Source organism: Aphidius gifuensis, linkage group LG1, assembly GCF_014905175.1.
Source record: "Aphidius gifuensis isolate YNYX2018 linkage group LG1, ASM1490517v1, whole genome shotgun sequence".
In the NCBI taxonomy this organism is placed as follows: Eukaryota; Metazoa; Arthropoda; class Insecta; order Hymenoptera; family Braconidae; genus Aphidius; species Aphidius gifuensis.
In genome coordinates this window covers 30,579,281-30,596,504 of record NC_057788.1, presented here as the reverse complement: position 1 = coordinate 30,596,504, position 17,224 = coordinate 30,579,281, and the positions used below count along the sequence as shown (strand labels likewise).

At 24.3% G+C, this 17,224-nt stretch overlaps 5 protein-coding genes across 11 annotated transcripts; 4 read left to right on the top strand and 1 right to left on the bottom strand.

Moving 5' to 3' along the window:
• The first annotated feature begins 164 nt into the window (after window positions 1–164).
• On the top strand, window positions 165–2,035 carry LOC122860382 (serine/threonine-protein phosphatase 2A regulatory subunit B'' subunit gamma-like). Its single transcript, XM_044164174.1, has 5 exons — window positions 165–428; window positions 531–917; window positions 989–1,314; window positions 1,377–1,718; window positions 1,787–2,035. Exons 1-5 carry the CDS (start codon window positions 252–254, stop codon window positions 1,896–1,898), a joined length of 1,344 nt encoding a protein of 447 aa, XP_044020109.1. The 5' UTR covers window positions 165–251; the 3' UTR covers window positions 1,899–2,035.
• Window positions 2,036–2,158: 123 nt separating this feature from the next.
• LOC122860384 (coiled-coil-helix-coiled-coil-helix domain-containing protein 7) lies at window positions 2,159–2,788 on the top strand. The gene is made up of 3 exons (XM_044164177.1): window positions 2,159–2,308; window positions 2,426–2,524; window positions 2,618–2,788. The coding sequence occupies exons 1-3, from the start codon at window positions 2,255–2,257 to the stop codon at window positions 2,720–2,722; spliced, it is 258 nt and encodes an 85-aa protein (XP_044020112.1). The 5' UTR covers window positions 2,159–2,254; the 3' UTR covers window positions 2,723–2,788.
• Window positions 2,789–3,414: 626 nt separating this feature from the next.
• Window positions 3,415–6,712, bottom strand: LOC122860383 (ethanolaminephosphotransferase 1-like). 2 transcript variants are annotated; one of them, XM_044164175.1, is made up of 9 exons: window positions 6,363–6,712; window positions 5,834–5,927; window positions 5,404–5,472; window positions 5,129–5,321; window positions 4,791–5,053; window positions 4,568–4,722; window positions 4,314–4,494; window positions 4,055–4,231; window positions 3,415–3,974 (listed from the first exon to the last, which is right to left on the bottom strand). In XM_044164175.1, the coding sequence occupies exons 2-9, from the start codon at window positions 5,900–5,902 to the stop codon at window positions 3,909–3,911; spliced, it is 1,173 nt and encodes a 390-aa protein (XP_044020110.1). In that variant the 5' UTR covers window positions 5,903–5,927; window positions 6,363–6,712; the 3' UTR covers window positions 3,415–3,908. The 2 variants fall into 2 exon arrangements, with proteins under 2 accessions (XP_044020110.1, XP_044020111.1); XM_044164176.1 differs by having other exon boundaries at window positions 6,054–6,368.
• A 548-nt stretch (window positions 6,713–7,260) lies between these two features.
• LOC122860381 (eukaryotic translation initiation factor 3 subunit K) lies at window positions 7,261–8,431 on the top strand. Its single transcript, XM_044164173.1, has 4 exons — window positions 7,261–7,454; window positions 7,551–7,770; window positions 7,838–8,057; window positions 8,139–8,431. The coding sequence occupies exons 1-4, from the start codon at window positions 7,402–7,404 to the stop codon at window positions 8,294–8,296; spliced, it is 651 nt and encodes a 216-aa protein (XP_044020108.1). The 5' UTR covers window positions 7,261–7,401; the 3' UTR covers window positions 8,297–8,431.
• Window positions 8,432–8,542: 111 nt separating this feature from the next.
• On the top strand, window positions 8,543–16,965 carry LOC122860379 (alpha,alpha-trehalose-phosphate synthase [UDP-forming]). 6 transcript variants are annotated; one of them, XM_044164171.1, is made up of 8 exons: window positions 8,543–8,654; window positions 11,102–11,207; window positions 12,190–12,346; window positions 13,618–14,705; window positions 14,776–14,967; window positions 15,348–15,675; window positions 15,817–16,110; window positions 16,193–16,965. In XM_044164171.1, the coding sequence occupies exons 2-8, from the start codon at window positions 11,131–11,133 to the stop codon at window positions 16,436–16,438; spliced, it is 2,382 nt and encodes a 793-aa protein (XP_044020106.1). In that variant the 5' UTR covers window positions 8,543–8,654; window positions 11,102–11,130; the 3' UTR covers window positions 16,439–16,965. The 6 variants fall into 6 exon arrangements, with proteins under 6 accessions (XP_044020106.1, XP_044020104.1, XP_044020103.1 ...); XM_044164169.1 differs by having other exon boundaries at window positions 15,814–16,110; XM_044164168.1 differs by having other exon boundaries at window positions 8,622–8,876; window positions 15,814–16,110.
• Window positions 16,966–17,224: the final 259 nt, after the last annotated feature.

Sequence of the window (17,224 nt, the reverse complement as noted above, 5' to 3'; positions counted from 1 at the left end):
AATAAATTAATTTAATAATTTATATATTTTACAGTTGCCCTGGTAACAAATTAACATCCCGCTGAAAAAATTAAATTTCAACGTAAAAAGTTCCTAGTAATAATTTCTTTCGGGGAAATAAAATGTCACTATTAATGTTGTGAATTGTCATGATGATTATTATCAAACAAACAAAAATGATGTCTGTTGAATGTAAACAAAAAATAATTTATAAATAATATATATTTTTTTCTATATAAATAAACGTAATTATGGATTTAAAATCACTCCTACAAAAAGCTGCTAATGTTAGTGATGAAAAATTGAATCAAGCTGATATAGAAAAACAAGAAGAAAATTATTTTAATGAATATTATAAAAAATGGAAAGGAACAAAAGCTGAGGATAATGATTTTACATATAAAATAATTCCAAAATTTTATTTTAAGGTATTTATAATTTAACAATATAAATTTAACAACAAAAACAACAATTAAATTGATATATAAAATGACATAATAATTTGTTAAATGATTTATAAAAATTTACAGCTACCAAAAGATGAAATATTACCACAAAAATTACGTGAAGAAACTCGTGCATTATTTTTACAAAGACGTTCACGTCAATTATTAAATAACGAAGAATTACGAGCACTTTGGGTACTTCTTGGTACAAATCATAGTCCACCAGTATCATCAAATGATGAAAAGTTAATTGACTATGAAGATTTTAAACATGTTGGAAAATTAGCTGGTGCTAAATGTGCACCATATTTTACAGCTGGTGTATTTGCCAAGCTACAACAAGGTGATCGTCATGGACGTATATGTATTATGGCACATTTTAATTATGTCATGAGAAAAGTATGGTTGCATCAAACCAGAATTGGACTATCACTTTATGATGTTACTGGTCAAGGTTATCTACGTGAATCTGTAAGTCAACAGAGAGTAGTTGTTGTTTTTGTTGTTGATAATTTTATTTATTTACTTGTCTTTTTTTTAAGGATCTTGAAAGTTATATTTGGGAGTTGATACCAACACTACCACAACTTGAAGGATTAGAAAAATCATTTCATTCATTTTACGTATGCACAGCTGTTAGAAAATTTTTATTTTTCTTGGATCCACTTAGAACTGGTAGAGTTCGTATACAAGATATATTAGCATGTAGTTTTTTAGATGATTTATTAGAATTACGTGATGAAGATTTACCAAAAGATCTACAAGAAGCCAATTGGTTTTCTGCACCATCAGCACTTAAAGTTTATGGACAATATCTTAATCTTGATCGTGATCATAATGGAATGTTAAACAAGGAGGAATTATCTGGGTAATTAATTAAACTATTGGTTAAATTGATTTGTTTTTTTAATTTTTGTTTATATTGTTTAGATATGGTACTGGAACACTTACAAGTGTTTTTTTAGATCGTGTATTTCAAGAATGTTTAACGTATGAAGGTGAAATGGATTATAAAACATATCTTGATTTTGTATTGGCATTAGAAAATCGTACTGAACCACAAAGTCTTCATTATCTTTTTCGTATATTAGATATTAATAACAAAGGCTATCTTGATACATTTTGTTTAAATTATTTTTTTCGAGCAATTCAAGAACAAATGACATCACATGGACAAGAACCAGTTAGTTTTGAAGATGTCAAAGATGAAATATTTGATATGGTTAAACCAGCTGATCCTTGTAAAATAACACTTCAAGATTTATTAACATGGTAAATTGTTGAAAATTAATTTTATAAATTTAACATTTTGTAAATTTATTAATTATTTATTATTACAGTGGACAAGGTGAAACAATGATAAGTATTCTCATTGAATTTCATGGTTTTTGGGCATATGAAAATCGAGAAGCAATGTCTGCTGATAGTGGTGATGAATCATCACAAGTTTAGACTTTTCAAACTTGGTTTTTTTCTATTTATCAATAAGTTTATTTTTTTTTTTAACATTATCTCTTGTTGACAAACAAAATACAATAATCATGTATTAATATTTCTTATTTTTTAAATATCTATAACTAATATAAATTATGCAATTATTTTTATAAATTTTAAACAACAATTTTGTTGATTATATTTTTTTTCAAGTTGAAAAAAAAAAACATTGATTTGATTCGTGTGTGAATCAGCTGTGTTGTAAAACGTAACCTAAAAATACATAAATAAAATTGAATATTTTCATCATCAATATAAACAAATGTTTTGTTGCATAATAATTATTTAATTATTAATAACATAAATAATAAATAATGAACGCACAAGAAGCGAAATACCATACAGTAGAAAAAAATCCATGTTTTGAGGTAAAATAATAATTTAAAATTCTTTTGATACTTGAAATAATAAAAGTACATAAACAAACAATTAATGTTGAATTACATTATAAACAATCAATTAATTATTATTAATTTTTTATTTAGGAACACAACTTAGCTCAAAAATGTCTTTTTAAAAATAATTTCAATCGTGATCCATGTGTTTTACATTTCGATAATTACAAAGCCTGTAAAAAATTTTGGGTAAGTTTATATAAACAATTAAACAATTGACTATTTAATTTTGATTGTTGATAAACTATTTATTCATTTATTTACTTTTTTTTTTTTAAATAGAATGAAGTACAAAAAACAAGAAGCAGACAAAACATAGAACCTGCTCTTCCACCACTTGAAGAAAGACGTAAAATAAAAGCAGACTATCTTAATCAATTTAAATAATATTAATAGCAATAAATTATTATCAATATTGTTATTAATAATTGTGGGAAAAAATGAGTTAAATAATTGAGTATTCATTTTATTTCAATATCAGACAAAAATAAATAAACAACAATGTGTTACACAAACATATTCACACAAAAAAATAAAAATCATTTTTGATTATTATTCAATTAATTGTTTATCAATATTGTTTATACAGATTGAATATATTAATTATTTAAATGCAGCTTAATCGATATACAAATGTGTCTATATAATAACTTGATGATTTTTTAATTTTAAATTATAAAGAGTTTTTGGAAATTTAATTTGAAACCTATTTTTTTGTACATTTTTTTTTTCTTTTATATTTTATACTGGGATTCTATGTATATATATATTTATCTGAGTAATTAATAAATTAAAAAATTAATTAAATAATAAATTAACATTCATGGAAACTTAAATATAAAAAAATTTTTTGAGTACAATGATTTTGGAATGAATTATTTTCATGATATGAAAAAAGTAATATAGATTTTTAATTATGATTATTTTTTTTCGACAATAATTGTTAATTAATTAATTAAATAATTAATTAATTTTTTATACACATAATAATTATTTTTCTATAACTCTTTCACACTCATTCTCTTTTTAATTTAAATTTTTTTGTTGTATTTTTTTTTAAACAATTTAAATTATTACAACGGCCTGTGTGTTGTCATGATGTGAAAATGGCACGATGATATTTAATATCAATAAATTAATAATATTATATAATAGTGTCCGAGAGACGATACACGGTAAAAACAAAGTGCTTTTATTTTTCTACTACACGAGCAGTCCATTAGAAAATCAAGAGTATTTTTTTTTTTATTTTTTTTCAACAAACTGATTGAAGGATAATAAGGAAAAAATAAATTAAAAAAAAACTATAAAGATGATTTGTGAAACTATTGATAGACAATAGTGGAGTATTTACTGTACATTTATCTAAATTAATTGATTAATTATAATTAATTTTTTTTCCTATCAAAATGTAGGTGTATTTTTTTTAAATTTAGCAGATATTTTCTTCCGATGTTAATAATTTTTAATTAAATGCAACGTGATGTATAAATTTCTCACCAATGATTTTAACTAAATTTAAATGTTTGCCTTTGTGATTTTTTAAAAATTATCGTGTATCGCCATCAAGAAGTCATTCTGAATGTGGAGTTCTTATTTTAAATGCGTTTATTCGAAAATGACGACACATTTGACGTACCTTAAATCAAATAAAATTAATGATTAATTTACATTGAAGAAATAAGATGAATAGTTATTTAAGACAAGTAGTTTACTTACTATACAAGCACCATAGTGTACATGAGCACCAACAGCAATTATTGCTAGTAAATACATTGTTTCACGATCATAACTTGGTGCAATTCGTGACAGTAATGCTGCTGCAGTTACTGGAAGTAAAATCCAAGGTAATATTTCACATCTTGTGTTGCTCATTTGTGATACAATCAATCGACACTGAATAAGAAAAAAATTCATAATTAATTATTTATCAATAATTAACAATTGCAATTATTATTTTTTTGTTAAGCTAACTTACACAAATATTTGAAAATATTGTTCCAATAGTAAAAAATATAATTCTTGGATCTGTATTAATAATATTTGTTTGTGAATGAGTTATCCAGTGTGTTGCAATTGTTATAAATAATACAAGTGGTACTAGTGGTCTTGCAGCTTCAATCAAAGTACGATTTTTACCAGTTTTATCTCTATATGCACTGTAAAAATTAATTAAATAAAAAATTATCAAATCATAAATTAAAGAACATTATATTAAGAAGTTTAACTTACACATAAACATTCCAAATGACAACTGGTAATGTCGTAACTAATGCAGTAACATAAAGTAAAATTTCAAAAATAATACCAGCAGATAAACCAAATAAATTAAATTTCCACATTTCATGACCACCAAAACCAGTCAAAATAAATACTGTTATTGTTGCCTAAAAATAATATCATGAATTAACACTTATTTGACAATTAAAATTAATTTATAATTAAATTTACTTACCACCATTGATGCATCATATCCCCATGGAAGAAATAAAACTCCAGTATTATATTTTTCCCAATGACTTAAATAAAAATTAATAAATATATTCCAAAGAATAAAATACATTCTCAATGGTGATACACTGTAATCAGTTCTTCCAAATACTGAAAACATACATGTTGTTATAAACATTGCTGTCCAACTGTCTAATCCATGATCAAACATTTCACCAAGTGGTCCAGATGTTTGTGTTCTTCTTGCTTGTTTACCATCAATTCCATCTAAAAAAATACACCACAAATTAATAAATCTCAAATACATTCTTTTACTCAATTATTTCTAGTTAATTTATTTACCAAGTGTATAAGCCATAAATATATTAAATGCCGCTGCAAAAAATACCCATTTTGGTATTGGTGAATAATCAGCCATATCATCACTTGATCCATAGTAATAATAATCATAATATGCAAACATTAAAAAATTTAAAACAGTAAATAGAAATCCAGAAAATGTCAGGACATTTGGAGCAACCCATTTTGGAAAAATCTGTAAATAAATATAAATTATTATTAATAATAAACAATTGTTTTATGATAGCAAATTTTTTATTTTTATTTTGTATACTTACTTGTACAACTTTGTTCCAAAATGGGTGCATCACATAGATACTGAGGGGACTTGTATCCAAACAGCTGTACTGTAATTAAAGTTAAATAAAATTTTAATTATTATTAGTAGTAAGTAATTAAACATCAAGTTGTTAGGTAAAGTAATCATTATTATTTCTTCAATGCCAAATAAAATTATAGACTTGTTTATAAACAATTCATATGAATAAATTTTGTTATCTAACATTTTCAATAAATGATAATTTATATTTTTTTAATAATAAAATCATTGATCGATTTGCACGAGGTCTAATCAGAACGATGACCCAGCTTGACCCTGATTTTTGATTTTATCGTGTTGTTTAATTATGAAGCAGTCGTTAAACAATAATTATAATTACCTTGATAAGAAATAACAACTGTTAGTATAATTGAGTAGATAGTACTCACCTTGTAATTATCGAAACCGGTCAGGTGTTCCTGAGTTAGGTATTCAACTTCTAGACAATTTCTTGACATCTTGATCTCCAGAATAATAATACAACTAAAAAAAATAATATAAAATAATATTATTATTTATATTTATATTGTTAAATAATATTTATTTAGTAGATAAACAAAATGACAAAATAAAAATCTTTGACAATCACAGATAATTATTTTTTTTAACCTTTTTTGGAAATTAATTTAACTTTTCACTAATGGTTATTAATTATCAACAACAATATATCATAAAATTAAATAAATAAAATATATATATTGTAAATAATTAATACTAAATTTTAACAATATTTATTTTGTATAAATTACAACAATGATTTTAATATTATTATTTGATTTTAATTTTATATTTGGTGAGTCATCATTGATGTAATTTGATATCAGATTGTACACAATTTAACTATTTAATAAATTTTTTTTTTTATGTTTTTCCAATAATATGAGTTTTTTTTATATGTGGCTATTATATTTTTCTCACTTATTTAGGTTCACGCGTGCGCCGATGTGCTCCAAATTAACATCCGATGTGTTTCAATGTATGACCCTCTCTCTATCTGTGTAGATGGAATTTTTTTTTAGTTTTTTTATATTTATCTAATGTTTTTCTTTTTTTAAATCATCATGAATCATTGGGATTGAGTAATATCACGATTCGCGTGTAATTTCTGCAATGCATTATTTAACAACAAAAACTAAGTAAAATTCAGAGAACAGGAAAGTCAACTCGGTGTTATTTACAAATGTTTACAAATATGACGTATAGGCGATGCTTTCTAAATGTGGATATAGAGGCACTGGCTACATTTCGTGAACCAAAAAACAACCAATTAAAAGTCTCAAAAATAATAGTAATTGATACTTTGATAGTAATAATTAATAGCCTTTATTGTAATTATTATAATATAACTTCTTGAATGTTCTTGAACACTCGATCATAAATTAATTATTGATAGAGTGTTCAAGCAGTTGAAAAGATTTGATCATGACAATATAAATAATATATTTTTCAGCATAGTAACGAGCAAGATGGAGGTCATCAAACATATTGCTGTGAGGAATAAATAAATAAATAAATAAATAAATAAACGTTGAATTGTAATTATTTTACTATTTAATAATGGCAAAATTTATTTAAAATCAGCCACAATTGTAACAGAATATTCTTTATCATAATTTAAATTAAAATGACAATTATTGATGCATTAATTTTTTTTTAAATATTATATATTTTCAATTTATAATTTATTAATAATTCAACTGCATTACACAATTTCAATTTTAAAAATAAGAAAATAAACGGAAGTAGGTATATTTTTTTTTAATGTTGGTAAATAATATTTAATTGTTTTCAAATGTTGGCTATATGATACTGACAAAATTAATCGACTATGTTCAGACCAATCTCAAGCACGAGAGAGAGTAAAACTAAAATTGTTATAACCTTAAAATAATATTGTAATTGTTACAAAAATTAATTTTATTAAAATCACAATTAAAAGTGCATATTTACACTAAAAATGGCTGAAAATATGCGTCAAAATATTGCAACATTGCTCAAAAGCATTGAAAGGTAATTAATTTTAATACTAAAACATCCAAATTACTTTATTGATTGATGTTTTTTTTTCCAAACTTAATACTGATGCTATTTTTTTTTGTATTGTAGATACAACCCAGAGAATATTTTGACTCTTGAAAAATATGTGGAAATTCAATCAAAAGATAATGTTTATGATCTTGAAGCAAATTTGGCATTATTAAAATTATACCAATTGAATCCAACACGTTTCAATGTCAACATCACCTGTCAGATCCTCCTCAAAGCACTGACAAATCTTCCTCATACTGATTTTGTACTTTGCAAATGTCTTTTAAGTGAAAAAATTGTAAGTAACCTACTAATTAATTTTATCATAAATAATCATATTTAATTAACAATTAATTATCAAACAGATGGCTGATGATCCAATAAATCAAATAATTTTCCTTGGTGATATTTTGGAGCAATGTGATTTTCAATTATTTTGGTTACGTGTTGCAACAATGGCTGATCTTTGTGGAAGAATTGTTGGATTCCAAGATTCAATTAGAAAATTTGTTTGTCATGTTGTTGGTATTACATTCCAAACAATTAATAAAACACTTTTGAATCAATTACTTGGTCGTGTTGATGGTAATTATAACATTTGCAAATAAACAAATGAAAAAAAAAAAGCAATTAACACAACAAAAATATTTAATTTATAAATTACAGATGCAACACAAAAACATTGGGTTAAAAAATACGGATGGCAAGAACAAGATGATGATGTTATTTTCATTGCAAATCAAGATGAAAATATAAAAACTAAAAATATTACTGAAAAAATTGATTTTGAAAATGTTGCTGGTCTTATGGCAGCATGTATTTAAATAATTTCCAATATTCATCAATAAAAAACATTTTTTAAAATAAAAACAACATTGATATAACATAAATACTGAATTACATAATTTATTTGTCAATTATTTTTAATTAGTATAATCTATTACTCTGATGGTATTATAAAAGAAAAAAGGGGTATAATAATATTGCGCAATCGCAGTTTGATTCATGAGGGCGCTACCTGAAAGATGTTCTTGTCAATCGCGAGTTTCGTGGGTTTATTGTGTGTTATCATCACAAGTATATATGTGAATTTATATTTACCAAAAGCTCTAACACAAGGATTCACCACCTTGTCAAGCATCTTATATTTTTTTTAGTATTACACTGTCAATGTTGTGACTTGTGAGTATTATAAAAACGTCATAGACAAACTGATTAAATTAACATAAAGTTTATATATTATTTAAAAGATAAATAATTGACACGTGATATTATTATTAAATATTTGCTGGTATTAATTATTGAGTCATAAATCTATTTAATATTTTTAAAAAAATTATTAATAAATCAAGCAAACAAGCTGGCATGTTCTAGAATTATTCATCAAGGATTGCATAACTTAAGGCAAGACATAAAATTTTGTGTGAATTTATAATTATTAATATTAATTTATTATTTAACAAATTTAATTTTTCATTTTTATTTGTTTATTTATATACTCTTATTTATTTTAGTTTTAGTTATTATCAGATTTTAATACCGGCATCAATTGTCGGCCATAATGAAACATTTTATTTTTATTTGTGACAATTTTTTATTTACCTAGCTTTTATTCGACTTATCGATTAAATTTTTTTTTATTATGTACATGACTAATCTGTTTGATAAAAATGAAAAAAAAAATTAATGAAAATAGAACGACTTAAATAATATTTTTAAAAGGTGTATTAATAATCAAACGCAATTACAATTTTTTTTTATATTTTTTTTATCAATCATTTTATCAATTAGATATTCAGCTGGTTCAAAATAATATTCTTTATATTCTTAAAAAATAATTTTTATTATTTTTTATTCAATCACGTGATTAAAAATTAGAATCGAAAAATATTTATAAATAATTTATTTAATTATTATTTGGTGAATAATATTTATGTTGATTGTTAATATTATTATTTAATATATCTAGGTATACAAAGAGATAAATAACAGCTAGAAAAATATAAACAAAATAAATTAAAAATTTCAATTTTGATCACATGTTAAAATCGTGATCACTGGGTTTCTCCGAAATGACACAATCGTCTTCACAGCTCCCGTTAATTTACTACGCTTCATTAAAAAGAAAATAAAAAACAACTTTTATTACTCCTCCTAAAATCTTGTTTCTAAATTATTCTAAAAAAAAATAAAATTTATATTTTTAATATGTATATATAAAGGTAAAATAAAATTTTATAATTAAATTTATTTAAAAAAAAATACATGTTGACAATTTTATTCAATTGACACGATAAATATTTATAAGCTTAAGAAATTATTTATTTTTTAAAATTATTATTATTCCTGGGTATTTGATCTTGGCGAATGATTTATCATCAGCTGTATTATGTGATGATATCAAAATACCCAGAATGCATAATTACAATTTATATATATATTTTTTTTCATTATAATAATTATAAATGAGATTATGTTTATATCGAACAGTTGTGTAAATAATAAAATGCAGATAATTCACTAAAATATGACACCAGATGTTAATATTACAAAAAAAGCAACATTAATTATCAAAATAACATTTTTTTTTTCTCCAATTTACAAATTTTATGTAAAATTATTTTACTAAACATTTGTTAATATTGCTTATTACTTGCAGCATGATTATATTAATTTAACAAAATTACAAATAAAAGCACAGGTATACATAATTTAATGGCGGGAGATTTACAACGCATGCGCATTTAATTGAATCTTGAATTTCGATCGAAATTAAACGAAATAAAATTAGTTAAATTTGTCTGACTTTAAATAAATAATAAATTTTTAAAAAATTTGTTTATTTTTTAATAACTATATATTTTTTTTAAATCATAAAATTAAGTGATAAGAAGATAACCCGAGGGGTCGGTGCGTCGTGCTCATCGTGAACACGAGGGTCAGGGGTGTATTGAGCTTTTGTTGGTATAATATTGAATGAGGCAAAAAATGAACAAAAAATAATAAATAAATAATAATTTGTTGATGAACAAGAAGGAGAAATATTAAAAATGAAAAAATAAAAAATATGACCACGATGATGATGATGATGCTCTCGGGGTCGTGGCCTCCATCGATACCGCTCGCAAAAGCGCACTTTGGACCAATTCTTAGTGACGAATAAAATGAATAAACTGACTGGCACAAGTGGCATTTACTTCAGTACTACTTTGACTGTCTAGGATCTTCTTTTGTATCCATAATCATCAGTCAGATATCATTGACTTTTTTATTTTATAAAATCAAAATTAATAATCATCACGACTTTGTCAATTTTTATTGCATCAAATTGACTTGAAGAAGAAAAAAAAAATCTTTTCATTATTATCTAAATACGGAAATATATATATATTTTTTTTTTCCTCAACGAGACAAGTCAAGAGCATCATCATCAGACATAATGGGTCTTTAAATTAAAAATAAAAAGTTCTTTGATTTATTGATGAAAATTTTTATTTTTTTATTTTTTTTGAATTGCTTGTTGGGCAATATTGAATTAAAAAATAAAAGAAATTATTATTATTGAACCAGCTGAAATATTTTTTTCTATTAAACTGACGAAAAAGGGTAATCTTCAATCATGTCAACAGAGTCTAGGAGCTATACTTCAAACGGAAGCATGATCGTCGTGAGCAACAGGTTGCCATTTGTGCTAAAACGTAATGATGAAACTGGTCTTATGGAAAGAAAAGCAAGGTATGTTTTAAAAAAATTATTTATTAATTTTTTTATCATTTATATTTAACCATTTTATTATTAACATTAACATTCACCTAATTATAAAAATAATAATAATAAAATAATCAAAAAAACAAAGAAAAGAAAATAAAAATAAAAAAATTTCGATATTTAATTCTTCTACAAGTACTTCAAATAAAAAATAATAAAAATTATATATATATAAAAAAAAACACCCCTTAATAGAAAAACTTGTACACTTTAAAACATGATTATTACTATTTATTTAATTATTTCTATAAACATTTAAATCATAAAAAAACTAAATGATAAAAAAAAAAAAATCGCAATATAAAAATTTAATTAAATAATTATAAAAAAAAAAAAAATATAGAATAACATACAGACAAGGGGCCACTGCGGTTATCGCATTAAATTATTTTGCATAAACCCTCATTTTATGAAATTCTATATTCTATAAATTATGCATGTATATTTGATAAACACCATCACAATTATTATTAAAAATAAAATTAAAACCAACAAATGATAATTTTTTAATTTCTTTTTGTATACAAATGTAAGCTACCACGTGACTTGATAATAATAATCATATAATAAATTATTGTTTTTTTTTTATAAATAAAAAAAAGGAGTATATTCATTCATTTAATGTTTGTCAACAATTATTATTTTTATTATGAAAAACATGAGACTGCCTTGGGCCATTTTTATCTGTTCACGTGGTAAGCATTAAGTTGCGAATTGTTTAAAGCAATTGATAACGATCATTGGAATTTATGAAAACTGATGCCAAGGTCATTAGTGACATAAACAAATTTTTCCATTTGTAATAATTATTTAAAAATAAAATGAAAAATAGATTTAATATTTTTAATTGTAAATGGTATTTAAAATTGATAAAAAGTAAAATTAAATTTAATAAAAATATATGTATTTTATTTGTTAATAATTTTTAATGAATTTAATTTGATTCCAGTGCTGGAGGGCTTGTTACTGCAGTTGCTCCAGTTGTGATTAATGGAAATGGAGTTTGGGTTGGTTGGCCAGGTGTTCATTTGGATAATCCAAATGAACCAATTCCAGAATCAAATCCAAATGACAAAACACCAACTGCTGGTTTACTTTCATCAAAGGTAAAATCAATAAACAAATAATCATTTATTTATTATTTTAATAAACATTCTTTTGTTTTATTTTTAAAATTAACTCATTTTGTCTGACATGTTCTCATTTAGTATCATTGTTTTTAACAAATGATAAATATTGATTATCAATAATTAACAAGTATGAACATTTTTTTTTTTTTCACTTGTTATTATATTTTTTATGAAACGCAGTTTAGCAGCCTTGACAATGAACAATATATGCATTAATCTTTTTTATTTATTTAATATTATTTTTAAAAACTTGACCTGACTTATATATTATTTATCATTTAAAAATATAAATTACATTATTTATTTGAATGAATAATATAAAAAAAAAATCATTGGCTAGTTTTAAAATAGAAGAAAAGTTACTTATTTAAAAAATTGTGAAAATTTTTCTTTTTTTTTTCAAATCAAAAAAGCTCCGTTTTTTTTTTGTTATCGAGAATTTTATTCATCATTCAGCTATCACATGTCTCATTAGGCAAATAAAACTATAAAAAAATATTTTTTTTAATTTTTTTTAATTATATCAAAAAAATTTTGAGGTAATTTTATCAAACTATGATAAATTTTAAGGCTCACCTCGTCTAAATTAATTACGGAAGGACAAAAAAAAATTTCTAAAAAGCTAAAATGAATAAATTGATAAGAAATGTATGGTTATTATTTATTTGGGTCAAAATTATTTATCAAAAACTCAAAATTGATAACAACTCCCTCACTCGTCTCTTTACAAATAAAAAAAAAAAAAGAAATGATCCATCTATCATATCGAGTATTGCAAAAAAAAAAAAATAAAATTAACATAATCAATTTGATATGAGAATAAAAAGAAATACCCAAACCCAAATGAGGCCACAAGTCGATCACCTCAAATCTAAAATCATCATACATGTATTTATTTATGACCTGATTAAATCAAAAACTGTATTTGTTTAATTATATTTTATTATTAATTGATAATAACAATAATAATGATTTATTAATTTAATGACGTGTAATTTGGTGATAGGAGAGTATCAGCTGGTCGAGCCCGCTTGATAATATTCTTAAACAATTGACGTCAAGAAGACAAAAAAAAAAAGAAACAATACTTATCACAAATAAAATAAATCATATTAATTAAATTATAAATAAATAACAGTATGATAATAATTAATGACGATTTTGTAGTGAATAAATAATAAAATTGAGGGTCGATTGTTGCTTTGTATGTATAATGAAATTAATGATGAATGATGATTTTTCTACAGGTTGTTGCTGTTCATGTTGAAGCAGATATATTTGATTCATATTACAATGGTTGTTGTAATGGTACATTTTGGCCTTTATTTCATTCAATGCCTGATCGTGCAACATTTATTGCTGAAGATTGGCGTGCTTATGTTGCTGTTAATAAAGAATTTGCAGCAAAAACAGTTGCTGCATTAGAAAAAATACATAAAGAACAAGAAAAAAATCCAACAAATGGTACACCACTTGTATGGGTACATGATTATCATTTAATGCTTGCTGCAAATTGGATAAGACAAGCTGCTGATGAAAAAAATTTAAAGTTAAAACTTGGCTTTTTTTTACATATTCCATTTCCACCATGGGATATATTTCGTTTATTTCCATGGGCTGATGAAATATTACAGGGTATGCTTGGTTGTGATATGGTTGGTTTTCATATACAAGATTATTGTCTTAATTTTGTTGATTGTTGTCAACGTTGTCTTGGTGGTAGAGTTGATAGAAAAAATTTACTTGTTGATCATGGTGGTAGAACAGTACGTGTACGTCCATTACCAATTGGTATACCATTTGATAGATTTGTATCACTTGCTGAAAGTGCACCAAAAGTTATATTAACAAATCAAAAAATAGTACTTGGTGTTGATCGTCTTGATTATACTAAAGGACTTGTACATCGTTTAAAAGCATTTGAAATGTTATTAGAAAAACATCCAGAACATCGTGAACAAGTTACAATGTTACAAATTGCTGTACCATCAAGAACAGATGTTAAAGAATATCAAGAATTAAAATTAGAAATGGATCAATTAATTGGTTCAATTAATGGAAGATTTACAACACCAAATTGGTCACCAATACGTTATATATATGGTTGTGTTAGTCAAGATGAACTTGCTGCATTTTATAGAGATGCTGCTGTTGCATTAGTAACACCACTAAGAGATGGTATGAATTTAGTTGCTAAAGAATTTGTTGCTTGTCAAATTAATACACCACCTGGTGTATTAATTGTATCACCATTTGCTGGAGCTGGTGAAATGATGCATGAAGCACTTATCTGTAATCCATATGAAATTGATGAAGCTGCTGAAGTTATTCACAGGTAAAATATCATAAATATTATTTTTATTTATTCAAAATATTTATTTAAAAATTAAACATATTTATTACAGAGCTTTAACAATGCCTGAAGATGAACGTACACTACGTATGAATCATTTAAGACGTCGTGAAAGATTATATGATGTTAATTATTGGATGAAATCATTTCTTCAAGTTATGGGATCACTTGAAGAACGTGATTCAATTGGTTCAACAGTCATGCAACCAGTTACAATGGATGATTTTGATGATTATTTGAGCAAGTAAGTATCCAGCATTAATTTTAATATGGCTAGGCCCGTCCAAGCATGTGCTTATTAATGCAATTAATTAAAATAAATATAACATATTTATTGCATGATAGAAAATAGAAATAAAATTAACAATTTAAATTATATAAAAATTATATATTATTATGCTCAAGCATGAGTTGGGTAACGACGACGCGTGGGACAATAAAATTATTGCATGATAAATGATAAGAATTAAATATTAAATTTAAAAAAAAAAAGTGAATATATTTTTTTTGTTTTAAATATTGAATAAATGCTTTTGGGAATATAATGACGGGCCCGCGCGCGAAGTCGCAACCTGACTCATAATGAAAGCCGGGTAACGATGATGATTATCACATGTCCCCTAGGTACATTGGTGATAATCACAAATTGGCATTACTACTAGATTACGATGGTACACTAGCACCAATTGCAACACATCCAGATTTAGCAATATTACCACTTGAAACTAAAAATGTATTACAAAGATTAAGCAATATGTCTGATGTTTATATTGCAATAATATCTGGAAGAAATGTTAATAATGTTAAATCAATGGTTGGCATTGAGGGTATAACATATGCTGGTAATCATGGTCTTGAAATATTACATCCAGATGGTAGTAAATTTGTACATCCAATGCCAGCTGAACTTGAAGATAAAGTTGCAAGTTTAATGCAAGCTTTGCAAGACCAGGTAAAAATTAATAATATAATTTTTTAAATTTATATTTAAAAATACATATATAAAATTAAAATAATAATTATATTTTTTTTAAAATTGATATTAATAAGTGAATTTATATTTTTTCCATTTAAATTTAATCATACAAAGCAGCTCTGCAAGGATGGTGCTTGGGTTGAAAATAAAGGTGCTCTACTTACTTTTCATTATCGTGAAACACCAGTTGATGCACGTCCAAAAATGATTGAACAAGCTAAAAAATTAATTGAAGATTCTGGTTTTGCTGCTTGTCATGCACATTGTGCACTTGAAGCTAAACCACCAGTTGAATGGAATAAAGGTAGAGCATCAATTTATATATTACGTACAGCATTTGGTCTTGATTGGAGTGAAAGAATACGTATTATTTATGCTGGTGATGATGTAACTGATGAAGATGCAATGAGGGTAATTTTATTTATAGAAAAAAAAATAATATATTTGTTAATTTTTAAGTGTTAATATTTTTTTTTTTTTCGTTATTTTAAAGGCTTTGAAAGGTATGGCAGCAACTTTCCGTGTAACATCATCACATATTGTTCGTACATCAGCTGAAAGAAGATTACCAAGTACTGATTCAGTTCTTACAATGTTAAAATGGGTTGAAAGACATTTAAGTAAACGTAAACCACGTAATAATAATACTGATATTATACCAAGTAGATATAGACGTAGTAGTGGTGGAATAACTATGGAAATGTCTTTTGCTGAGCCACCTCAATCACTTGCTTCCTAAATTTAAAAAAAAAAACAAAATTCTACTTCAATTTTATGGTGATTCTCTACCATTATCTCATTTATTTTTTTTTATTTTTTTTCATTTGCCTACTGCACAAATATAAGAGTATAATTTATACTTATAATAAAATCAGACTGTTTTCTTTTTTTTTTTCATTCAAAATAACAGCTATTTTTAATCGTCAATCAAAAGATAATAATTTTAACTCGATGTAATTTTTTATACAAATTATTATCGGCTTTCATTTTCGAAAATAATAATAATTTTTTTTTTTTTTTTTTGTCAAGTTCATGTGCTTAATGCATCTTCCCTCCCCCTCCAAAGTATATAGTATTTAGAAATAGTTTTATATGATACGTATATCGCTCAAAACAAAAAATTTATAAATTTATAAATTTACAAAAATAATAGTTATAAACAGTTGAGTAAAAAAAAAATTATATCTGGAAATTTCGAAAAATAATCTCATTGGTATAGAGTTGTATGAAATGTGAATTAATTTTGAAATTGAAATTTCATTCGGGTGAAATAGTACCTAATAAATAATATATATCAAAAAAAAAAATAAATGATAATAAAAAAACATATTTACAAGTTCAAATGTCTGTATGAGATAGAAAGAAAAAAAAATCTCAACAGAGTTCTTCCAAATAATATACTCTAATCAAGGTCAATTTTCTTACAAATTTTTTTACATTTTCATGAAAATACAAAGTAATTTTATTGATCAAAACAAAAAGTAATATTTTCTGAAAAAAAAAAAAATATCATAGAGATTAAATA